The sequence below is a fragment of the Scleropages formosus genome, chromosome 10 (genome assembly GCF_900964775.1).
Source record: "Scleropages formosus chromosome 10, fSclFor1.1, whole genome shotgun sequence".
NCBI classification, from domain to species: domain Eukaryota; kingdom Metazoa; phylum Chordata; class Actinopteri; order Osteoglossiformes; family Osteoglossidae; genus Scleropages; species Scleropages formosus.
Window position 1 is genome coordinate 27,513,175 of NC_041815.1, and position 23,033 is coordinate 27,536,207.

Consider the following 23,033-nt stretch of genomic DNA (forward strand, 5'->3'; position numbering starts at 1 on the left):
TCAATGGATGACACTTTCATGAGCTTTTTCAGTCTTTCCACTGCTACTTACCAGCAGTAAAACCTGGGTCTGCTCTAAGGTCTAGCAAATCTCTGAACACAATGGTGAAATAAATGAGTTCACTAAGGGCAAGAAACAATACCAGTTCTAACCCCTACAATAAAAGAGGCAAACTGTTTCTTCATGTTTCAACAACCTTGCTTTTAAGATGGGCTTTAATCCAAACCATTTCAGCACAAAGAGTGCAATCCAGGTGATATTAGAAAACAAAAAGGAACTTTACTTACCCAAGCAATACAGCTTTTGTGATTACATCCAAATGTACAGTTGTAAGTTCCTTACTTTTCCCCTTCATCATAGTTTCCTTTCTTCAATGAGGAATTTAATTTTATTTCACAAAGCACATCTTCTGTGTGCATTCAATACCTGGTCTGAATCCCACAGACATATGAGATATTTAAATAAAAAAAAAAAAAAATCTTTGCCAAAATGAAAATTTTATTCCATTTCGGAAAATAAATATTTGCAGATAGAAAATGAACAATCGATACAACTGCACACACTCATTTGTTCAGAGTGTTTTTCTTTTAAACAATGGCAAAGAACTCCTGTAGAACTGTGTACCAGAGAAGTTGCCTCAAGAAGTGATAAAGTAAGACTCAGTCATCCCATCATTCCAATATTTTATAATACAGTTGCAGAATTTAAAGTTTATTCCTTAAACAAGCTATTATTTTACAGGAAATTGATATCTACTTGGATCTGTTGAACATGCCCTTAAAACAGGGCATTCTCCATCAAAGTCATGTCCCAGGAAAGACTGGCAGAAGGGGAGGGGGGGTGAATGGAAGATCAAAAGCTTTAAATAAATATAAAGGTTATACAATTCCTTAATTCCTTGTTTTCCTTCAAGAATGCAGCCCTCTACACACAGTAAGGAATCTCACCTCCCTCTGGTTGGGTCAGTTTTACGATAGAAGCACCAGTAGTGAGCAGCTGGGAGAGGAGAGCAGTAGAGCTGTATACTCTTTCGCAGGCCCTTTGGGCTCAATGAGTGGAAGGTAGGACAGAGGGTCACATTTGGAACCTCTGGCTGACCTGACCATCACCTCTCATGATCCCATAAAGAGATCTTGAGATCACCCCCCTCTCCCACCATCCCTCTGCAAAAAAATCCACAAAATGGAATACCATCAACTGTGTGATTGCTTGTCACTTGGCCAAAGGCAGGAAATGGAATTCAAGAATACCCCAGAGGTGAACAGGGACTTCCCATTTTAAATTCAACATAAAAAAAGGGCTGAAGATTTTTTCTTTTTTAAATGTTGACAAAATGAAATTTGAAGAGAATGAATACAGTTGACATAAGGTAGGCAGCAGTTCAACGGATCCTCAAAAGTCCTCCACAGTCTCGATCTCTCCCATATTTAATCGTTCTGACGCTGCATTCACAGAAAAACCTAGGGAGTGTGCAGGAGGGGGAGGGGGGAAAAAAAAAAAAAAAATCAAGATCATCATGGTCATAATGGTCATCAGATCACGATTAGACACTGCCTCTCTGTGGACACCTCTCACCTAGGAGACTGGGGTCTGCTCGCACCATCTTTTGCTTTTTCTTCTTTTTCCCCGATTGCACTGTCTCAAAGCTGGACTGCTGCAGGCCTGCGTGATTTGACTGGAAGATGGACTGCAATCCTGTTTGGTTCACTCCCCAGACGGACTCCTTTAAATGATGAGGGCATATTTTAAATAAAAACACTATTAAATGCCTGTATGTGGTTAAAATGTGTCAGCAATAAAGCCAAATGCGAGAAATTTTTAAGTTTTTGGTATTTTGAGATCTCTATGTGGAAGAGTGTTGCCCCAGGCATACAGCACTTAGCTCAGAGCTCCACTAAGCTTTCCCATTGTGATGGGATGTATGTCACATGACTGCCCATTGCACACTCACTTGCTGTTGCTGTGGCTGTTTCTGTTGCTGCAGTTGGCGTTGCTGTTGCTGGCTGGCTTTCTGTTTGGCACGACGCTCAAGGAACTGCTTGGCAAAGTCCTTGGCCTCTGGCGTATCCCCGAGGTAGGCTCTGATGTAGTCATGGACCTCGTAGGGAGAGTCCACCTCTTTCAGAAAAGAGGCAAATGTAGGAACTATGGGAAGAGGAGGAAAAGGGAGAAAAGGCCAATTTATTGTGCCTGTGAGACAGTCTGGATGCGTTGGTTCACCTCAGTAAATCATGCGCATAATTTGTTATGCTATTTAGCAGACACTTTTCTCCAAAGTTACATACAACTCGAGCAAAGAAAAAGCATTTCACAAAACACAAAGGTTGGAGTTACAGATAAGACTTAGAAAGTAGAGCTTTTACTTAATGCTACTCATTTTTTGCAGGCACACATTACTCAAGAAGCTGCCTATAGAACAGAGCGTGGAAATACGAAGATGATCATGACAGGTGGCACGAAGAATATTTCTGTAGGAATCAATACAAGAGTTCAGAATGAAATGTGTTCTGAGACCCTTCTTGCTGGCAGGAATTTATAAGTGAAATATAACGGAAGAGCCTCTGACAGCACAACAGCAGGAATGTAAAAGTTAGAGAGAGCAATGTGGACACAGCACACGCTGGTCCCATGTTTGCATGTCTCTCACCGTCCAGGTTGTTGGCGGTGTTGAGTGTGTGGAGTGTCTGCTCACACCACTGTGTGAAGCTGTCCTGGCTGTTGTTCACCCCCTGGAATAGCTTCATGAGCTTCTTCTCCTCCTCTTCTACCTTCTTGTTGGCTCGTCCGCTCAAGGAGTTACTGCACACAAACACACAGGAGAGTCAGAAGACACATGGATCCCTACACATTCCATCTGCCCAGAGACTGATAGGCTACTATTTGAGCAACTGAATGTAGGAATACAATTTTATTGTTTAAACAATAAAATAAAGAACTGTTAATAAGATAAACATATCATTTACATATTTATGTCACAAAAACTCTATACAGGTGGTCCCCGATTTATGAGGAGGTTACATTCCACAGCCTATTGTAGGTCAAAAATGCATTTAATGCACCTAACCTACCAAACATCATAGCCTAGCACATGTGCGATGGCCATTACGGGCGATGGCAATTACGGGCTTGCCATCTTCATGCTAGGCAAGTATCCTGAGTTCCTCCTCAAGAGTAACTGCCTTCTTCTAACCAGTGGCAAGAGAGACAGATGGGCGTTTGTGACATTATGGATGCACAAAGCACAACCGCATGACAGACTGGGAGATTTGGATCGCTGCTGCCCAGCATCACGAGAGAATATCGCTCCACATACTGTTTGCCCCGGGGTGGGTGGGATGTCCATCGCCAGCTCACCATCATAGAGCCGAAAAAATCGTAAGTTAAACCATCGTAAGTCGGGACCACCTGCATGTTGCCTCGTAAAACGAAATGCTTTTACAAAAAAAACACCTGCGGACTGTTCAAAGTCAGTCAATCTTGTACAGATTAAATTTGACCGAATGTCTTACATGGAGAATTACATGGCCTTCATGGGCATGTGATATGCTTAGTCATTAACAGGCTACAAGGTGCTCCTTATAAAGATACAAAATGATGGAGCAATCCTCAACAGATCCAAGGCTTAAAGATCACCCTGCATGTTAAACACACCCTCGTGAAATTCGGGGGGTGGGGGACTTTTTTGGGTCTTCCAGGAAGTTTCTCAAGACTCACTCCCAAACATGCTTCATTTAAAAAAAATAGCACATCCTTTATGAAGAGCATTCAGCATTGTAACGTGCAGTTTGGGAAATGTGCCCGCTGAAAAGGACAAAAATGAATGAATGGCTCCATCATCTACACAGTGAGCCTCACCTGACATGGGCATTGCTCTTGTTCTTGGTGTTCTTCTTGGAGGGTGGGACTGTCTCCTTCACTGGCTCATCCCAGAAGCCCACAGTGCTTTTGTAGTCAGGACTGCCCCAAATACTGCATCCCACATCTGAGCTGATCCACTGGGGGGTGCTGTTGTTGACACACCCCCACACCGAATTACCCATCGTAGTCTGTGGGAGGTAATGACCAGGGGGGAGGGGTCTGTATGAAAAACAGCTTCTAACAGAGCTAAAACCTCTTCACAGTGATCAGCTTGCAAATTGGACATCACCATCAGAGCACCGGGTCGCTCAGGTGTGGTGTAGGTGCCATGCAAGCAAAGCTAAGGAGGGGGCAACAAATTGTATAATTCCTCCCCTCAAGAAAAGTTCTACCTGCTAAACTAGTAAGAATTCAGCCAAAAACTTGAAACTGACACAGAATAGAGAAAATTAAACAAATCACCAAGATAACCCCTCTGACTTTGGAAACAGTGTCAACAAAAACTAAGGTAAGAGAAAAGTGCCCTCTTTTCCAAAGGGTTAATGAAGCAACCCGTCAGAGTGCGAGGCAGGGTCCTGCTGCTTCAGTCAGCAGGCAGAGGAAATGTCACCTCCTCTCTTCAGTATTAATTGGGCAAAATGAGGCCTGGGGAATGAGGGCAGGCATTATGAACTTTGAATAAGAGAAGCTTTATACACATCTCCATGTATGTATGTTTTGCCTTTCAGCAATCACATCTTAGAGAAATAGGGCCCCAACTAATAACGAAGTTTTGTTAAGCAGAATGAGAAGGGAAAAAAAAACCCAATCTGAAAACCTTTTTCACAACTGCTAAATGCCTTAAGCATTTGGATGCCTTTGTATGCTACTATTAGTGAAATAGCAGAAACAAAGGTCAGACTGAAAGCAGAGGTGAGGCACAGTGGGGGTTCTGAGTGCGAAAAAGGAGCAAGGAACTCACAGCTCGGCTCTGTGCCCGGCTCTGCTGGCCTCCACCCGACTGCTGCTCCTTCTTCTGCTGCTTCTGCTGTTTCATCTGCTGGGCTTCCTCCTGCTGAATCTCAAGCAGGGACTTGGTGGCGGCCGGTTGTTTGGCGATGTTGCCCCAACCCGAGAGCTTGGCCTGTTGCTGCTGCTGCTGCTGTTGCTGTTGCTGAAGGGCCTTCATCAACTCTTGCTGCTGACGCCTCTGTAGGGTGGTGGGAAAGGGGGTACATATACAAAATCAACACCTGCACGGAGTGACTGTCCCTCTTCTGAACAAAAAACAAACACCTGTTAGCTTAGCAAACATCCGACAAGGACTCCTTGGTGCTCACCTCCTCACGGGCCTGCCTCTCCCTCTCCTCCTCCAGCTTTTGGATCTCAGCCAGAGAGAGGGTATTCTGTGTCTGTGGCTGTACTGAGGATGACTGATGGCCCCACTTTGAGGATGATGGAAGCTGCAGTGTTAAAAGGGAACAAGATGACACCGATTGGGTGCTGCAGGTTCAAATGTAGTGTGCAAGGCAGGGTACACCCTAGATGGGACAGCAGTTTAGTCACACACACTCAAATGTACATTAAGGGCAATTTAGAGTTCCCAGTCTACCTGAAACATGTCTTTGTGGTGTAAGAGGAAACCAGAGCATCCAGAGGTAGCCCAAATGAAACATAGGGAGAACATGCAGAGTCCACACAGACTGACCCTAATTGGAACCCACAACTCAAGAGATGTGAGTCACCAGTTTTGTGCGCTCAGGCACCACATCACCCCTATTTAAAGCTGTAGTACTGAAATACTGAAGCATCACTAAAGAGGACCAGAACCCACACAAAGCATGTGACTGAAAACACTCCAGTTTGTGGACATGTCAAAGCACAGCTTTCTTTTTCTTATGTACCAGTTGGCTCCATGCGGGAGGGGGCAACAAAATTCTGACAAATCAGAATTTGATATGTTTTGGCACAACACTGAGTCACAGTGATCCTCAGCAGGAACTGTTCCTTTTGTGCCCAAGGCCCGGTCTACCTTCATCTGAGCGAGCTGCTGTTGCTGCTGCTGCTGTTGCAGTCGGCGCAGCGCTTCCTGTTGCTGCTGCCTCTGCCGCTGTAACTCCTGCTCCTTCTTCAGCTGCTCCTGCTGCTGCCGCTGCAATTCCTGTTGCCTCTGCAGCTCCTGCTCCTTCCTCCTTTGCTCTTGATCCTTCCTCTTCTGCTCCTCTTGTAGCCGCTGCCGCGCTGCTGCCTCCTCTGCCAGACGTTTCTCCTCTTCAAGCCTTCGCTGCTCCTCCTGCTTCCTTCGCTCCTCCTCCTGAGGAGAAACACACCATCACTAACAGCAAACAACCTACAGGTGTTGGTAATAGTCCTCTTCTTCCTCAGACTTGACATCTCGGTTTAGCCTGAATCTGCTTTGCCTTTAGTCACCACTAACAAACCTACCTGTTGCCGGAGCATCTCCTCCCTTTGCCTCCTCTCCTCTTCCTCCCTCCTCCTTTCCTGTGCCTGCCTTTCCTCCTCCTCCTTCTGCCTGCGCAGCGCTGCCTCTTGTTCCAAGAGGCGTCTTAGAGCCTCCTCCTGCACACAGAAATAAAGGTAAGACTCCCACCTGAATTTCACAGATGTCAGTGGAATACTTCAACACTTTAAAATCTCAGCATATGCTGAAGGTAGTAGAGTTAACCTTGCTTTACTCTTAACCATTCTGTCACCTAACTTTCGTACCTTATTGCGTCGAGCCTGTTCCTCTTCCTCCCTGCGTTTACGCTCTTCCTCCTGCTGCCGGAGCAGGGCTTCTTCCTGTCTTTTGCGCTCCTCTTCCTCCCTCTTAGCCTGGAGCTCTGCTTCATGCCGTTCTTGCTCCATCTGGGAGGGGGGGTTTACGAGTTTCACCGCACTTGATGTAAAGCTTCTGGCCCAAGGTGACCACTGTGACACATATCCTGGCAGACACGTTCACAAGTGGAAGCCTTAACTACATCTTTTGACAGAGTTGGGCGATATCTGTTTTGACGTCTGCTAACATCACACCTCGGCCTTCCAGCTCCCTTCTTTTAGGTGCAAAGGGTAGCTGGACTACTGAAAATGGCTCTAACCAGAGCTCAACTGACACGTGAGAAAAGGCCTACCTTGGCAGCCTTTGCCTTCTCCACCTGCTGCATTTGCTCAATTGTTGGCGCAGGTGCCATAGAGTCAATGGGCAAATCCCACACGCTGCCACTGTCCCACGCTGAATAAAAGAGCCAGATTAAAATGGTGCCTTAAATTACTGCGTTTTGACAACCATTTAAGAAACTGACCACCAGTACAAGCAAAGTGCAAAAGAGAACTACTGTATCATAAATTTGGACTGCCGTCCATTATTCCCAACACATTGTTCTGGTGTCCTTTGTTCCATGGATGGGCCGTGTATGGCATCAGAAATTGTGTCTGTTCTTTTCATTCATACTGAACAAGATGGCAGGGAATACAGCAACATCTAGTAAATCCCAGTGCCCTTTCACCTACCGCTGTGTGCCACATGCTGCACAGCAGCTGTTGCAGAGGGCTGCGAAGTTGAGTTCTGGAGTTCCCAGACTGAACCTGAGTCTGGGACAGACATGGACCGAGTCACGGGGGGTTCCGATGTTCTACAAAAAAACAGAAACATAAGCAAAGAGAGAAAAGAATGCAAGAGAGGAGAAAAAAGATCACAAACTGGTCTGTATTTAAATCTGAAAGAGATGGAATGATTGATTTCTCCCATCAATGATGTCACTGCAAATATTTCCATTCCCATATGTTGCAAAAGTTCAGTAAGCTGCCCGAGTCTGCTGCCCACCTCATTTTGAGTGCCTGGTACTGCTGGAGGAGAAGGTTGATCTGCTGCTGCTGCTGGGAGGCACCGAGGGCTGTGGCTTTGTGCTGTGCCAGGGCTTGGGCATACTGCTGCCTGCAGGGGGCGAGGTAGGAAAGGAACACACGGTACTGCTTTGCCACCGGTAAGGAGCAGAAAACAGTGATTGCAGCAAAGGGTGCCTCCTGTTTGCAATTTCTACCCCCCATTGGATGACCACCACTTACCTGAGGAGGTACTGATATTGAAGCTGCTGCAACTGGTACAGGTTCATTGCAGCCAGCTCCCGCTGCCTTTTAAGTCTCTCCTGGTCTACATCCCCCTACACACACACACACACACACACACACAAACACAAACCTATAAAGCCATTGCAACTAACTTTATTGAGCTGCAGAGATGATACAATGTTAAGGTTACAGTTAAGTCGCTTTGAAGAAAAAAGTGTCAGCTAAACGAATGAATGTAAGAGTAACAAAATATGTACTAGGCACCTTACATGGATTTATATAAATGCTTTAACATCAAGTACTCAAGCATGTCCTCCTCACCAACAACGGTGGTGGCGTTGGGCCAGGTGTGAAGGGGACCCGCCCCCACATCTTGATTATTTCGCCCAGGGGCTGGAAGACGTCGTCGCACCCCCTTTTGACCAACAGTGTCATGGTGAAGTAGCCCGCCTGAAACCACTCCATCATCTCCTGGTTCGTGAAGGGGCCTGAGGGGAGCAGAAGGCAGAAATGTGAATGCACTGATTAGGACAAAAGGGAAAGTTGTCATTTCATCGTATATACAAGAGAACTGAGCTGATTTGTGTATAGTGGAGTGAGTCCAACTACAGGACATTACTTGGCTTCAAATACACAATTCTTTTATTTAAAATTATCACAAGAGTGTCCTAAAGCTTACTGCAATTACATCATGGAAACTCAAAACAACTTGACCTGGGGACATTGCTTAAATCCAAGTTTAATTACACGTGCAGACAGAGGACTGAGTTTACGCAGGACATTACAGAGCAAGACAACCTAGAATTCGCTGCTCTTCATACACTGCTGTCGACTTAAAATTGCAGTTGGTTTGAGGGAGAAAAGCACACATCACAATGACAGCTCTCAGAACTTCAGAGCATGCAAGAACTTCAGTTAAATACTGTTTGCCCTTTTGTGAGGAACAGCAAATATACTAAAAACAAGCACAAACTTGGGAGGCCGATAATCCAACCTCTGTTAAGTGAAAGCTATTATTAGTTGACCTTCCCACCTCCAAGGACAATGTATGCTGCAAGACTTCTTCCACTGAAGCCCAAAAAAGTTATGAGACAAAATAAAACATCCAGACTATCTTTTCTGCAAAGCTGAAGTTCCCTCTGCCTGTCTGTAAACCCTTCAACACTCCAGGGAGAGAATGTTTGCTCCACAGAAAGACTCCTACCCTACCTACCCTGTATCTCTCCCTGCGGATCTTTGTAGAACCACTTCAGTGCTGCATCGTGTGTTAAAGGAAAGGCTGTGGGTTTCACCCGCTCAGCCATCTTGGTTGTGAGCCTGTCGTCATCCACAGCATTGTCCTGGAGGTATGCCACCATCTTCTCTGCCTCCTGCAAGGTGTTGAGCCAAGGAGGACAAGTCAGCAGGGTGTAGTGAAGTCTGATGTAAATCTTCTGGGAAAGCTAAAACTTCAAAGTTCAAATCCAAAAGGTGGCCTGGCGGTGAGCTCACCTGCTCAAAATGCTTCAGTCCCTCATCGTCATCCGTGTCCACATGTAACAGGGCTCCTGGCCTCCCAATCTGGGAGACATCTTCTGGGAAACAGTGTGGGGTAGGCACTACTGAAGGCACCTCTGGAGGCTTCTGCTGCATTACAGGAGCTGAAGCAGGGATTTCTGCAGAGAAAAATACAATGTGAAGCAAAACACATTATGTAACAAAGCAAAATATACATGAAAAAGGTTTAGGGAGCAGCGTTTGCATCCAGAACTTGCCTGGAAGCAGAGATGGAGCATGATGAACAGCAGCTCCTTCCACGAGAGTGCTGGAGGTGGATGCAACATGGACTGCTTTTCTGGGCTCTGGGTGCACTTCAGCAACTGGAGGTTGTCTCTCCAGTCTCTCGGGAGGTGTCTCCACCCTTTCTGGTTGACTGGGAGGTAAGGGTGTGTCAGCCGGGGGCTCTGCCTGACACGGAGCGGATGGAGTTGGGATGGGTGCAACCTCCTCCTCTGACCTTCCCGAATCTGAAAAGAGAGAATAGGAATCTGTTTGTGAACCTGCACAGCGAGATGTCTTATGGGCCTAGAAGGGATTCTTCAGGTCAGCAGAAATACTCACCTTCCTGCCTAGGGGGGGCTTCTTCTGTCTCTTTGGTCTCGTCTGAGTCATTATCCTCCCTTTCTAAACGCTCCTCACACTCTTCCGATGGCCGGAAGTCGAGCTCCGCCTCCTCTGGAATTGGCTCTTTGGGAGCCTTCTGTTAGGGGGCAAAGCAACTAGGAATGAAGCCAGATGGCAGAAACCTTCACCACACCACCACAGTGCTGGCTCTCTTTGTCAGCCGACTGTCCCATCAGTCAACTATGTTTTAAAAAGCAATGTGGCATAGTGATAAATTAGAGCCTTTATTGTCAATTAGCCTGTGGCTAATTTATTTCTTTCGGAAAGACTAGACTTGCAGAATTCAACAGAAAGAAGCAAAAACACACTTTATACCATGAATCCTATAAATAATTTAAAATCACACAAAGTACATGAAATACACTACAACACATAAATTAATATTGTAACATTATAACCAAACTAAGACTCCAAGGACTGAGTATGTATTCATGTTTGCAGTGCACACAACTGTAAATTTCATATCTTTTTTAAAAAAAAAAAAAAAAAAATCAAAAGTGACCGACTATCTGACGGGGGTGCCCCAGAGATCCCCGATGAAGAAAGCATGGCTGCTCCCTTACCTTCCGTGACAGGTGGTTCGAGAGCTCTGTGCCCCTCACCTTGAGAGAGAGGAAGGCGCCGGAGGAGTCGAAGGTGCCCATCTCCTCATCAGCATCGTCCAGGCACCACTCAGGCAGGCCGTCCCTCTCCTCATCCTGGCTGCTGCTGCCTGTGCGTGCCCGTCGGTAGCCTCGCTCCTCCTCACGGGAGTCGAAAGGGAAGCGCCTCCGGGAGTCGGGGTGTTCCCGCCAGCCTGACGACCGCAGCCCGTCTGCAGAGACAGATGGTGAAACAAGCCAAAAGGCTTCAAACCAAGAAAACGCAAATGTGCATCATTTCAGCTCCTTCTAGAACACTGGGATGAAACAAAGCTACCTACCATTGCAGCACTTTTGGCTTAGTTATCAAACCAGCTAAATAAACTCACCACATTTAAAAGAGTATAAAGGTGGGTGGAAGCAGGACTTCTGGGGTGTCTGGTTAAGACGAAGAAATTAAAGGCTTTCCCTCATCACTTCATGCTTACCAGAAACATTTTCAAACTCGCCTTAGCCTTCTTAGGCAGCAGAGGGCACTCTTTCTTAAAAACATGACATTCATGGTCTTTAAATCATTTCCTGCTGATTGGGGCTTCGGGTTTGCGCCAATAAGATTATGGAAGGTTACACCGACATTCACACATCTGCAGGAGACTAATCTTGCCAAGTGAACACAAAAGCGGCAAATGTTCTTGGGACTTAAAAGCTTTGCAGTAGGCAGGCAAATACTTACACAGATAAACAAAGTTAAAGTTGGGGAGGGGTGGTTAGAATGGAAGAGATAAAATCACTCAAAATGGAGTTAATATTTAAGATGTAACACCTTAAATGCAAAGGCAATTTTAGGTAACTCCTATTCTCACTAAGTAGTACATGCAACAAGGACGTTTAAAAACAGTACACGTTTTCAAGGCACAATTCGTATCTGAACCAAGGTAACAATGGTACAGATAATGCACAAAACTAAGATGTGGTAGACAGGACAAAGCAAAACGGCAGCACAGCCTGGCACTGCAAATCAGTTTGAGAGAAGCGAGCTATGGGTAGAGGTGGGCGGGGCACCAGGCCAAGTCTGCCGCACCTGGGCTGTGGGGGCGCCACCGGTCACTGTCCCGTCGCGAGCCTGCCAGCCGCCAGCCCCCCTCATCGTCCTCACCGTTGTGCTCCTCGCGAGACGTGCGCCAGTTCTCGCTCTCCGACCGCGTGAATTCGTGCTTCCTAGCTGCTCCTGTCCCGCTGTCCTCGTAGTTCGACCTTACTGTGGGAGATGGCACAGAGAGTGAGAGAAAGAGCAGCTATTAGTTGAATCTTACTTACAGACAGCACAGGAATAACAGCACAGACTGCAGGTGAAACAAATAAAGGGTCAAGTTAAGCAGTTTTAAAGCAAGCAGTGTTTTTAGGTCTACAGCTCACACGCCTTCTTAAAAATGACTGCTGCAGCACTGTGAAGCCTGCAGAGGTATGACCCAGCTGAGGAGAAAGACAGCCTTATAATCATTCCTTTCATATCTTAAACTCCGTTCCCATCAGTAACTCAGTTTGTCCTCATTGCCCAAGAGTTGAGAAACTCAGGTTTCCAAGCAACAACGGGTTCTTCCAGTGGACTCTGACAAGGTGCCCCCACCCCCCCCGACAACCCCTCACCCCACCCCCACTCCTTCCGGGAGTATTAATTGGCCACATGCAGAGTAATGTGACCAATCGAATCAGCTTCAGCTGGGGGCTTCAGATCGTAAGGAGAGAGCGGTGGGCTCGAACCAACTTCGCTGCTGCGCCATCACCGCCAAGATCCTTTTGGCGTCACGTTGTCCTGCTTCCGCGAGGAACTCTTGGGATTTACCACTCGTTTTTTCGATCCTTCAATTTTCTTTTTTTTAACCCCCCTCTCCTTTCCCGGACCCCACCCCACCCACTCGCCTACCGCTGGTGACAGGGCACTACCATCGAGGGTGACCCACTATCACAAAACCACAGCTTCTGGTGAGTAACCTCATTGTTCTACCAGGCAGAATGAAGACAACTGCACTTCAGTGTCAAAACAAGCATTAAACAGAAACCCTACAGAGCAGAAAGACAACAGCAATAAGGCAACATTAATGTTTTGATGTATTAAAGACTTAAAAGGAAAAAGCTTGGTTACTTTGAGTTTACCTTTTACAGTTCTTATGCAACTTCACAGAATAGAGCAAATTTCAAAATATCTTTTCATGAACTTCATTAAATTCAAAACATTAAAAAATAAATCTTACTTGAAACTTCGCCAGCAATTAAATTCAGATCTAGCGTGCTGTACAACAAGGGTTTGGAGCGTCAAACCTGTAATTACCTTCAAGAAACCTACATGTTAAATTCCATAAAGAAAAAAAGTGATCTACTAACCATAAATTGCAAGGTCATATCTTACTTCCATTACAAATCTTTAAAAAAAAAAGAAAAAAGCCAACAATATTCAGACACACAATTCTGGAAAGTTTCAAGGAACTCAACAGCTCCACAGGACATCCAAACTGCAGTGTGGGGTTGATGTTTTGAGTGCTCCGACAGGACGTCAATCTGTTGCAGCCCATGGGGTTGTGGAGCACATTTGATTCTAGTGGGACCCATGAGCACAAGTCCACACTGAAATAAAGCAGCGTGACCAACCGCCTTGATGAATTTCACCCAAAGCAACAGCTCTGCAGCTGATGCATCTAAGCACTGCTTCTGACCAGGCCAAAGAGCTGTCCTGTCTTACAGGAAGAGCATCCTGACAGCCTGACCCCTTAGAAGCCTCCAGCAAAACAGAGCACATGCCTCTCATGTGATGGAACCTATGATACTTAACAGACAATTCAAGGAGACTGTCACCCCTTTCTTTGGGGACAAACAAAGCACTGCTTTTTAGTATTGCGCAACTGAGGGGTTGTATTGTGCTTAAAAATGTCATTACCAAAGGTTGCTTCAAAATTTCCAATTGAACAAATGCAGAAAATAAGCAGGTGACAGCCCTAAGAAAAGCTGTCAAACATAAGAAAAGGGGATTTTAATCAATTTCAAGGTATAAGTGTGCCACTGATTCAATCAAGAGGGAAAAGGAGGGGGCGGGAGACAAGTTATTCTTACAATTTCCTGGTCAAACACAACAAACTTAGACTGATAAAAGTGCAAGTTCGGGTTCACCATCTCACACTGGTAGCTGATGTGTGCATTTTCTCTTCATTTGCTCAGAACCAACCAGAATTCTTCTACACGACTGATTTTCACCCCGAGCCATAGCGCGGAAATAGAAACGGCACCCTTTTGTATTGCAGCACCGGCGAGCGAAACGAACGCTTTTCTGCGGGCTGTTTAAATCTCACAGCACATAAGACTCTTTGGTCTTTGCAGGTTCTTGGCGCACAGATCTTCAAGGTGACTTGTGCCGCTCAATTCGCCACACGACCCGGACGCAGGAGTGACTGAAGACCTGCTCCCTGACGAACGCCGCTACGGGTAAGACTGGAGACGCGCTCCACGCTTCTTTCTTACAAATTCTGCACTCGCATTATCTGTACTTAAAAGTATCTGCAGTTACCTTAAGCAATTACTTAGAAAGCGTCAAGGGCAACGCATACAAAATGTACTACTACCTCTCCTAGTGGTATAAGAAGCATTAAAGAACAAATTAAATCAGTCATTTCTTCGCTGAAGCAATAGCTTTGCTTTTTGATCATCTCATTCTGTTTATCTCCCCATTTTTTGGCTTGACTCGTCTCTCTGGCTGACAATGGACCTCCCGTTTCTCAAACCTTCGGTTAGTGCCTTGATTGTATTATGTGGTCACCAGCTTTCATTCTGTGGAATGACACCATGCTGAGAACAAACCAAAGTTCATTATTCTTTCAAGGACTGTAAACATAATGGAGTGAGACAGCAGGTATATATACACACAAACATCCTTACATGTGTGTTTTACTTGGGTTCACTGTTGACCTATGCCAGGAAAGAGACCTAACACCTTCCTGTTAAGACATGGCCAAAAAACTTGTAACAAACAGCTAGAATTCATTTTTTTGCACCCAAAATACAATTGAGAAGTTTATGAATTTTTAAAGAGTGACCATCAGATATTGCTGAGGATCGCTTCTGTTTCGCTGATAATTTAGATGTCTGGAGTGCAGTTTCAAAAACTAGCAAAACAATGGGGCTGGATTTTCACCAAAGTCTCTAAGCAGCTTTATTTCCAGTTTTAAGTTCTAGTTTTCCATTCCAGCAGAGTAGGGTGAAATTCCAGCGCCGCTCACTGCTGTGCCACTGAAAAGCTGCACAGCAGAATTATGCTCTAATCGCTCAATCACACACCTCGGTAACGGCTCTCGCCACTTGGTGCCTATTCCACAGCCTCTGAACCCACATCAGTACCGGCCATGGCAGCCAAGGGAAACGATGTGGACACCAAATTCTTTGCCTCCAAGGTCACACACAGACGCCAGCGCCTCGTCACCAAGGATGGGCGCTGCACGCTACGGACCCCGCGGGCCCCGGGCTCACCTGCTACTTGGCAGCTCTACCTGCAGGATCTGTGGGGCACTGTGGTGGCCCTACGCTGGCGCTGGGTCATGCTGGGCTTCTGTGCCTCCTTCCTGGGCCACTGGCTGCTTTTCGCTTGCCTATGGTACCTCCTTGCCCACCTGAATGGGGACCTGGGGTTGGACCATGATGCCCCACCTGAAGACCATGTGGTGTGCGTCAAGTACATCACCAGCTTCACCGCTGCCTTCTCCTTTTCTCTGGAGACCCAGCTGACCATCGGCTACGGAACCATGTTCCCTAGCGGGGACTGCCCCAGCGCCATAGCTCTGCTGGCTGTACAGATGCTGCTTGGGCTCATGTTGGAGGCCTTCATCACAGGTATGATCTCAGACCAGCCTGTCCCTCGACTTACACCAGCAGTGTGCGTAGTCCATGCAAGTCTATTCAGTTCTACCTCTAAAGAAACCTCAGGGTAGCTAAAACAGGTTTAGTTCACGCTCAGGTGAGGTGATCCCTCACCAAGGTAATACCACAACCTGCTGGACAGCAGCTTTCCACAACTGAAGCGAAGCATGTGATGCAGACCCAACACAGCAACAACAACACAACCAGGCACAGGGTTACATCCTACTACCTGTTCACTCTACTCAAACATGAGCAGAATTTCACTTTGAGAGCTGAGTCAGCACCTCATGCTAAGGATGTGTGTGTACAATGTTGTGCTCTTTCAGTGTCTGCTCATTTAGACAATCTGACTCATCTCTGCATCTTTCACAGGGGCCTTTGTAGCAAAAATTGCCAGGCCTAAGAAGCGGGCAGGGGCGATCCAGTTCAGCCCCTGTGCGGTAGTGGGCCAGCACAGGGGACAGGCTTGTCTCATGTTCCGAGCCACCAATGTGCTGCAGCGCCCCCTAGTGGATGTGCACGTCACTGCTGTGCTGTACCAGGACCGCGGAGAGCAGGCTTTGCACCAGTCCACTGTGGAGTTCCACCTGGATAACCTCGGTGGAAACCTCTGCCCATTCTTTGTTTTCCCCTTGACATTCTACCATACACTCGACCAAAGCAGCCCGCTTTACCAAGCAATGCGGGATGGCAGCGCCACGCACTTCGAACTTGTGGTATTTCTCTCAGCTGCTCAGGAAGACACAGGCGAGAGCTGCCAGAAGAGGACTTCATACCTGAGAGGAGAGATTGAGTTTGACCACTGCTTTGCCCCAGTACTGTGGCTGGGTGCCCTGGGTCAGTATACCATCAACATGGGCAACTTTGCTAAAGTCCTGCCCGACTCTACACAAACCAAAGTGGATGGAGACAAGGGGTTTGTGGTGCAGATTAACGGAGATGGAAGCGACAGAATAGAATAGCAATTTGAAGAAAAACCAAAATCAGTTTCCCCCAGAGTTCACCTTAACACAGGGCTGTCCAAACTGAAGAGAAGCTGATTTTCTCTTCTAAAGCCTCTGACATTTCATCCTAACAGAATGTCTCCAAGGACACTAAGACAACCGCTTGGGAGTAGGGTTTCAATTTCAAGTTTTGCTAAACAAATCACACTTACTATGATTCAGCTGAAAATGGGCCGGGGCAGCCTCTGATTGGTCCACAGCGACATGAAAGACAAAAAAATACAGACGATAATTTGTCAGAGCACAGAATGAATTATAATGGGCATCTATAATCAATGTGCTACTAAAACAATGTGTTGCCAGTGTTACCTACAGTTGTGGTACAGTCTCAGAAGTGCATAAATGTCAAAGAAACTCACCAGAATTGCTACTGAGAAACTTTTTTACAGGACAGTAGATATGAACTATTTTCTACACTATGCTATTACATCTCCACAATGTAAATCACATACTATGGTATTTGAAAACCTCTGTATTATATCTTGCTTGTAAAAAATGTGAGAAGTTCAAGGCAGTTCTATGGAAGATGTCTTTTTAAGTATGAATTTAAATTTTGAATACTTGCTTTTATGTATAGGAGATTTTGGTGGTTAAAATGCACAATTATGAGAATTTTACATGAAAAAGAACAAGTGACAAAACAATTACTGGACCACCTAAACTGCCTGTAAAATATTCTATAGCCAACTAAAAACATCCCCATAACATATATATAGTGTACATTTAAAGAAATAAAATCCTTTTTTTAACCTAAAGAAAGAAAATGTGCACTCTCTTCCTATACCCAAGAGCCTTGTATTGCTACTTTTTCTTGCTCAGAATTCTCCCTAGAACTCAATATCACTGGCTGAAAGTGAAAGAGCGCCACCTATCCCTACTCACTGGTGCCGCATCCACTGAATGAGCTGCAATGATGCACGAGACAAATTTGTGCGGCTTCATGTCTCAGTAAAAATCAAACCACTCTACTGCACATTGGATAACGGCAAATGTGGGTAAAGGAAATAAGATTCTACCAACCTGGTTCTTTTCGACCTGGCTTTTCAAATCTTCTGTCCCCCCTTGAGGAGGGAAAGGAAATATCTTTACTGTTCCCACAAGAGAAAAGTGCCAAAAGGGTAATGAAAATTCAATTATTATATAAAATACCTTATGGCGATCATTGATTTTATAACAATCTATGTAGGTAAAATGTTTTCGGCAAACACGTAGCAATACATGTAAAGGTGTACAAATCTTATTGGCACCTCTCCTCCCAACTCTGGGACCGATGCATCTCCCGTGCACGACCAAACCCTCCTTCCACATCGTCAAAGCTTCTTTGGTAAAAGCCTCCTTCACCTCGACCACGACCTGGAAGAATTTAAAGCGCATAGTCATGGTACTTCCTATACGCAATCCCCTACGAAAAGTTCTGAAACTAGGTAAAGTTTTCATTCATTCAAGTAGTCATCTAGTTCCCTCAATGAATGAAAACATTAAATCTTATAGAACTGGTGTTTTTATTCAACGACCACTCATTCCTTAGACCAGGTCAAAAAGAACTGATAAAACATCTGAGGTGAGGGCTGCCGGATAAGTGAATCGTCAGATACACAACTGACAGATGGAAGAGGGGCCACCAAACAATGCGGAAACCATTATCCTATTACCAAACCATCAGTAGAACCAAATTACCATCCCTGACTTTTCTGGCACCGTTTATACCATCAATGACCCAGTGCATAAAAGCTGTGTAAAGGCCTAAAATCACACACCGAGGATAACGTATAAATTCCTCCAATTATGACCAGACTCACCTCGACCTCTTGAGGAACTTCGACCTCTTGGCGCCCCTGCCACAGTTCCTCCACCTCTTCCCGTTAGTCGTAACACAGCAGCACTATTTACAGACATGAAGTTTCTCTGCAAACAGAAAACATTTCCTTTAAAGCTTGAGCCACAGGCATTTTGACATTTGGGAACTCTAATTCTGCTTATGAAAAAGTATGAAAAATACAGACATAAATGGTCTCCAGTGAGCATCCAGTGGCTATTGTCCTCCTGAGAGCCAGCAAAAAAAAGATTTTTGGACATGTTTCCATGACTCCTAGGAAAGTGTCCAAGCACCACCCCCCAACATGTGGTATCACTTAAAATCAGTGAATGTCCTCCTTAAAATGTATTAGTCCTCACCAGTGTAGCACATACAGTTTGGAAAACGCACCAAACAGTACAGTCCTAGAGTGGGCAAAAACAAATGGATGGATCTGAGGAGGTTATGCATAAGCAGTCACCTGTTCTTCTTCTGTAAAAGGTACAAGTGCCAGAGGTGGCAGGGGCTCCTCTTGTAAAATGGACAGAAATTCCTTATCTTGTAGGTCTACAGGAATCTGATGGTAGAGAAACACTTATTATACATCAAAAAGCACTGAATGAAACCATAACATGTCACACACCCAGCATTACCAGTGCATTACTGAAGGAACTATCAATTCATAAGCAGAACTGCATATAAGCAACTCCAGTAAATACACTCACCTTATTATCCTTTACATAAAGTGCTAACATTTCTTCTCTCCCATAACGATAATCTGCAAGTTTATACTTTGGCAATGCTGGTGAGAGAGGAGGGGAGGTCACGCTTCCTCCACCGGAGAGGGCCCGAAGCCTGAAAAAGAAAATAAAAGCAAGGTAAGAGAAGCACAGTCATCCACAGAAGATGGCACTGGGGTGGGGGAGTGCACTTCTTCTGGCTGTAAACACACCTACATAGCCTGCAAACATACGGAAATCAGCTACTGTACTGTACAGCTGCTGATGGGTTTAGGTCCCATGGGAAGAACCGTATAAATTCTTCAGCCGGTGAGGTGTGAAAACAGGAAACTCTTGTTCACCAATTAATGAATAATCGCATCATAAAATTCACAACAAAAAGAAACAGGTCTGCAGATGTGTAACGACTTTCAGCTTACCATTCTGGTCCAAAGTTAAGAGTCTGGGTTTCTGCCATTATTTCCTGATGTTCTGAAATGTAGGAAAAACAAATGAAAAATCGGCAACTGCAGTAAAGGTAGTTCACAAAGATGAACATCTCTGTTTCAAACCCTAAAGGTACTTCACAACCCTAAACCATAAAGGAAAGACAAACCAAAGATAGGTTTGTTTTTTGTCTCAATCTTCAGAACTGGATTCTGGATGAGAATCCCTCAAGTCTATTAATAAGGTTTTAGAAAAGTGCAATAATTTTCCTGGGAGAACAAGGCAAGTACTTCCTGGTTGGTTCATTATCTTTTTTTAATCTCTACTGGTCCATATCAGAAGATAAACATCTTCTAGAAGGTGCCAAAAGAGAACGTAACCCTTACCCTTCCAAAACGGATATGATTTCAACCACATGGTCTATTTTAGGTAATCACAATCTACTTTCCCAATTTGGAAGCGTATTTTGGTACATGGTCCACCCCCTACACCTACCCGCAAAAAGAAAATTAATAATCTGCTCCGCTGAGGAAACTTGCAGTTGTTTCAAACTGTGGCACAACCTGTGATGAACTAACCAGCATGTCCCCACAACAGAAACCGAAAAACAACGAACTCAAACCCAGTTTAAATAACTGCCATATTTTACCCGTAGTTTAACTGCAACTCAGCAGTGAAAGACTGATCTCACCGACAGCTGATGTCAGCTACTTATCGCTTTGTGTTATTTCAATACAAGTTCATTTCAACTGATAACACAGCAATGCATATGTGTGGCCTGAAATAATCTTTTCATTTTGTTGCTGTTTTTCTCCCATCCACCTTACTGTGTTTTGCTATATCTTTTTATATAGCTGAGTATTTCTTTAATATCTCAATACAGGGTAAGTACCGTGAATAAAGGTACTACAGCAAAAAACAGGGATTCCAAAGCAGGTCCTTCAAGCCCACAACAGTTGCTCAAACTGCTATGCCTCCTTTTTTCCCCCTTTATTTTTTTTTTACTGTACAGAGGACATCACAGCCATGGCTGCAGGTTTGCAGAGATGGAGACTGGTTAGATGCGCTAACTGTCCAGTGCACTAATTTACCTGCTCCCATGCTGTAGCATCACTTACTGCATATCCGCACAGTAAATCTGTGTAAATTAAGTAAACTGACGGTGTTTCACATGCTGTTTAAAGAAATACAGGACAGTCATTACCAATTCAGTTATTATAAATATAAGGCGGAAGCCTTCCAAAGCAATACACAGTACACAAAAGGGGCTTCGGTGAGATGGGACCAGAGGGACAGGTGACAGAGGACGGACATGTTGAACACGAGGATCATGCAAGAGGCAAAACTGGAGAGTGAGGTGACCCCTGAGAGACAGGTGGCACAGGAGGAAACAGTGGGACACCTGGGACAGGAAGGATAAGTAGGCTCGGAGGGTCAAATGAGACAGGTAAAACCCGAGGAATGAATGAGAAACAACTGGGATAAGTGAAAGAGAAAGGACATGTGAAACAGAATGGTAAGACATGATGGACAAGATGATCAGGAGTGTCAAGTGAGAGAGGGAAGTGGGACAAGTTTAGTTAGACATCAGATAGAGGGGGACAAGTTAGTAAGGCGCATGGGACAGGACGGTCAAGTGAGACAGGTCAAACAGGAGAGAAGGGGGAGGTGGAACAGATGAGACAAGAAACAGTGAGCGAAGCAAGAGGAACAGGTGAGCTGGGCCCCGTGTCCCTGGACAACACCACCGACTCTGCGCTTCTGCCACTTCCCGACTCACGAGCAGGGCAAACCAACACAGACCGGCGTGAGGGACCACGATGGTCGCGCGCGCCCGAGTCCGAGAAGCGAAAGGCAGGCGAGGGACTAGCGAGCGGCGGGAGAGAGAGAGAGAGTCAGGCAGCTGGTCAGTGACCGAGCTGTCCGCAAGCTGCTCGGTCAAGTCACTTAGCTCGTCGTTAAAAGAGTTTCCCAGCTTGACGGGAGAGGCACCCAGTCAGTGGGAGTCAGAATAGGGGGGGGGAATTAGCTGAACTAGCTAGTAGCTAGCCATGAAAGTTAGGCTACTCAGCAGCTCGCCAGCTTGTCTTGTCGGGAGTCAGAGTCTGGTCGCCTGCCGCCCGGGGCGATGATGACTAGTAGCGCGAGAAGTCTCACAACTTCCACACACACACACACACACACACACACACACACAGGCAAGAGGACTTTAATTTCACTTTATTCCAAGAAATTAGAGCCACGGCGTCCCTCGGCATGCGCCTCCTCACTCTCGTCTCCGTGCGGGCAACTCAGGGACTCCGGGAAAAGCGGAAATGCGGGCAGATTCATACTGAAGAATGCTGACAGGAGTTAATCCCTCTCTCTCCCCCCCTTAGATTTTTCCGGGCCTGCGCATCCCGCTGCTGCCTCGGCCTTTCCTGCCCGCCTGTCGCCGCCGCATCGATTCCCAACGCGCAGCTGCCTCACACTTGAACCCGAAGCTCCGCGGCCAATCCACCATGCGGGAGCCTGCAACCGCGCCGAACGATTCACACCGGTGGAGACGGGGGCCTAAAACAAAAGCAAACGCCCACAGCCCCCCCATCTAATCCATACTGGACTTTAATTTGAGTCTTTTTGCTTACCTCTGCCTTACTGACAGTGAGGGATTTCTATGCGAGCTCTCTGTCTCTCTTCTTTTCCACAACAAGATGGCCTCCCGCTGGTCACGTGATCAGGCTGTAACTTTCCAGGGGCCCGGATGTCCCGCGATCAATCCCGTAGACGCCACAGGGGGCGCTATAACCCTTTAGTGATTTTTTTTTTTTTTTTTTTTTTTAATTTAAATTTTTGGAAATGACGAAATCATTTCATATTTCATGAATGCTTCGGGAAGATACTTTTCTCCAAAGCAACGTACAACTCAGAGTCAATACATACTACCCTTTGTTGAGCTGTCGTTCTTGTCCAAAGTGAATTGCAAAAGATTTTCTTCATTTAATGTTAAAATACATTGAAATTAAGCCATTTGGTTTACAGAAGTCTGTACATGTTTTTATAGGAAGGATTTGAAATACATTAACTCATTTAAACATAAGTTTGGTCTCTCCATCCATTCTCAAAGTATTTAGGTGTGGGACACATTTTTACGAAGGCAGCACTTATATACACGTATATATAGAATATTTTTAAACTCCCAGCCAGTAATCAGTCCCACAGGGGAAATATGTCAGGCCTTTATACTTACATCTGACCTCATTCAGTTATTTGGCTCAGTAAAATTAAAATTATTAATGATGTCGACATTCTTTAGATGACGCGTGCCCTAAAAATACCACAATACGCAGGTCCATTTTTATGAGCGGCCTTTTCTATTTAAAATGTTGGTCCATCTGCTTTCCCTTCCTTCTCACAGCTCAAAAATGGGCTTTAATTAAACTGTTAGAATGCAAACTGTGTGTGCTGGAGCAGGACAGCAGAACCCATCACTTCCTTGAAGACACGTATAATATTTCACAATAATCTTTAGACTTTTGCC

At 45.5% G+C, this 23,033-nt stretch overlaps 2 protein-coding genes across 8 annotated transcripts; one reads left to right on the forward strand and one right to left on the reverse strand.

Moving 5' to 3' along the window:
* Positions 1 to 530: 530 nt before the first annotated feature.
* gigyf2 (GRB10 interacting GYF protein 2) lies at positions 531 to 22,238 on the reverse strand. Of its 6 annotated transcripts, none has more exons than XM_018748833.2 (29): positions 22,141 to 22,238; positions 19,507 to 19,558; positions 19,073 to 19,202; positions 18,829 to 18,924; positions 18,352 to 18,457; positions 17,800 to 17,905; positions 17,573 to 17,613; positions 16,705 to 16,737; positions 11,731 to 11,907; positions 10,671 to 10,882; positions 10,006 to 10,144; positions 9,660 to 9,911; positions 9,397 to 9,560; positions 9,119 to 9,275; positions 8,227 to 8,393; positions 7,903 to 7,997; positions 7,661 to 7,771; positions 7,348 to 7,469; positions 6,969 to 7,069; positions 6,565 to 6,705; positions 6,283 to 6,417; positions 5,870 to 6,151; positions 5,178 to 5,300; positions 4,820 to 5,047; positions 3,856 to 4,046; positions 2,648 to 2,799; positions 1,952 to 2,145; positions 1,576 to 1,723; positions 531 to 1,460 (listed from the first exon to the last, which is right to left on the reverse strand). In XM_018748833.2, the coding sequence occupies exons 2-29, from the start codon at positions 19,542 to 19,544 to the stop codon at positions 1,393 to 1,395; spliced, it is 3,909 nt and encodes a 1,302-aa protein (XP_018604349.2). In that variant the 5' UTR covers positions 19,545 to 19,558; positions 22,141 to 22,238; the 3' UTR covers positions 531 to 1,392. The 6 variants fall into 6 exon arrangements, with proteins under 6 accessions (XP_018604349.2, XP_018604347.2, XP_018604351.2 ...); XM_018748831.2 differs by having other exon boundaries at positions 10,632 to 10,882; XM_018748835.2 differs by having other exon boundaries at positions 11,806 to 11,907; positions 17,573 to 17,640.
* On the forward strand, positions 12,374 to 16,510 carry kcnj13 (potassium inwardly rectifying channel subfamily J member 13). 2 transcript variants are annotated; one of them, XM_029255596.1, is made up of 4 exons: positions 12,374 to 12,632; positions 14,019 to 14,123; positions 15,030 to 15,521; positions 15,921 to 16,510. In XM_029255596.1, the coding sequence occupies exons 3-4, from the start codon at positions 15,038 to 15,040 to the stop codon at positions 16,508 to 16,510; spliced, it is 1,074 nt and encodes a 357-aa protein (XP_029111429.1). In that variant the 5' UTR covers positions 12,374 to 12,632; positions 14,019 to 14,123; positions 15,030 to 15,037. The 2 variants fall into 2 exon arrangements, with proteins under 2 accessions (XP_029111429.1, XP_018604352.1); XM_018748836.1 differs by lacking the exons at positions 12,374 to 12,632; positions 14,019 to 14,123 and having other exon boundaries at positions 14,952 to 15,521.
* Positions 22,239 to 23,033: the final 795 nt, after the last annotated feature.

Excerpts from the sequence above, each read along its gene's own strand:
- kcnj13 (XM_029255596.1), top strand. The coding sequence starts at position 15,038 with ATGGCAGCCAAGGGAAACGATGTGGACACCAAATTCTTTGCCTCCAAG. Across the intron at positions 15,522-15,920 it reads GTTGGAGGCCTTCATCACAG|GGGCCTTTGTAGCAAAAATT; the intron begins GTATGATCTCAG and ends CATCTTTCACAG.
- gigyf2 (XM_018748830.2), bottom strand. The coding sequence starts at position 19,544 with ATGGCAGAAACCCAGACTCTTAACTTTGGACCAGAATG. Across the intron at positions 9,561-9,659 it reads TGCTCCATCTCTGCTTCCAG|AAATCCCTGCTTCAGCTCCT; the intron begins GCAAGTTCTGGA and ends TTTTCTCTGCAG. Across the intron at positions 5,048-5,177 it reads AGAGGCAGGCCCGTGAGGAG|AGGCGTCAGCAGCAAGAGTT; the intron begins GTGAGCACCAAG and ends ACCACCCTACAG.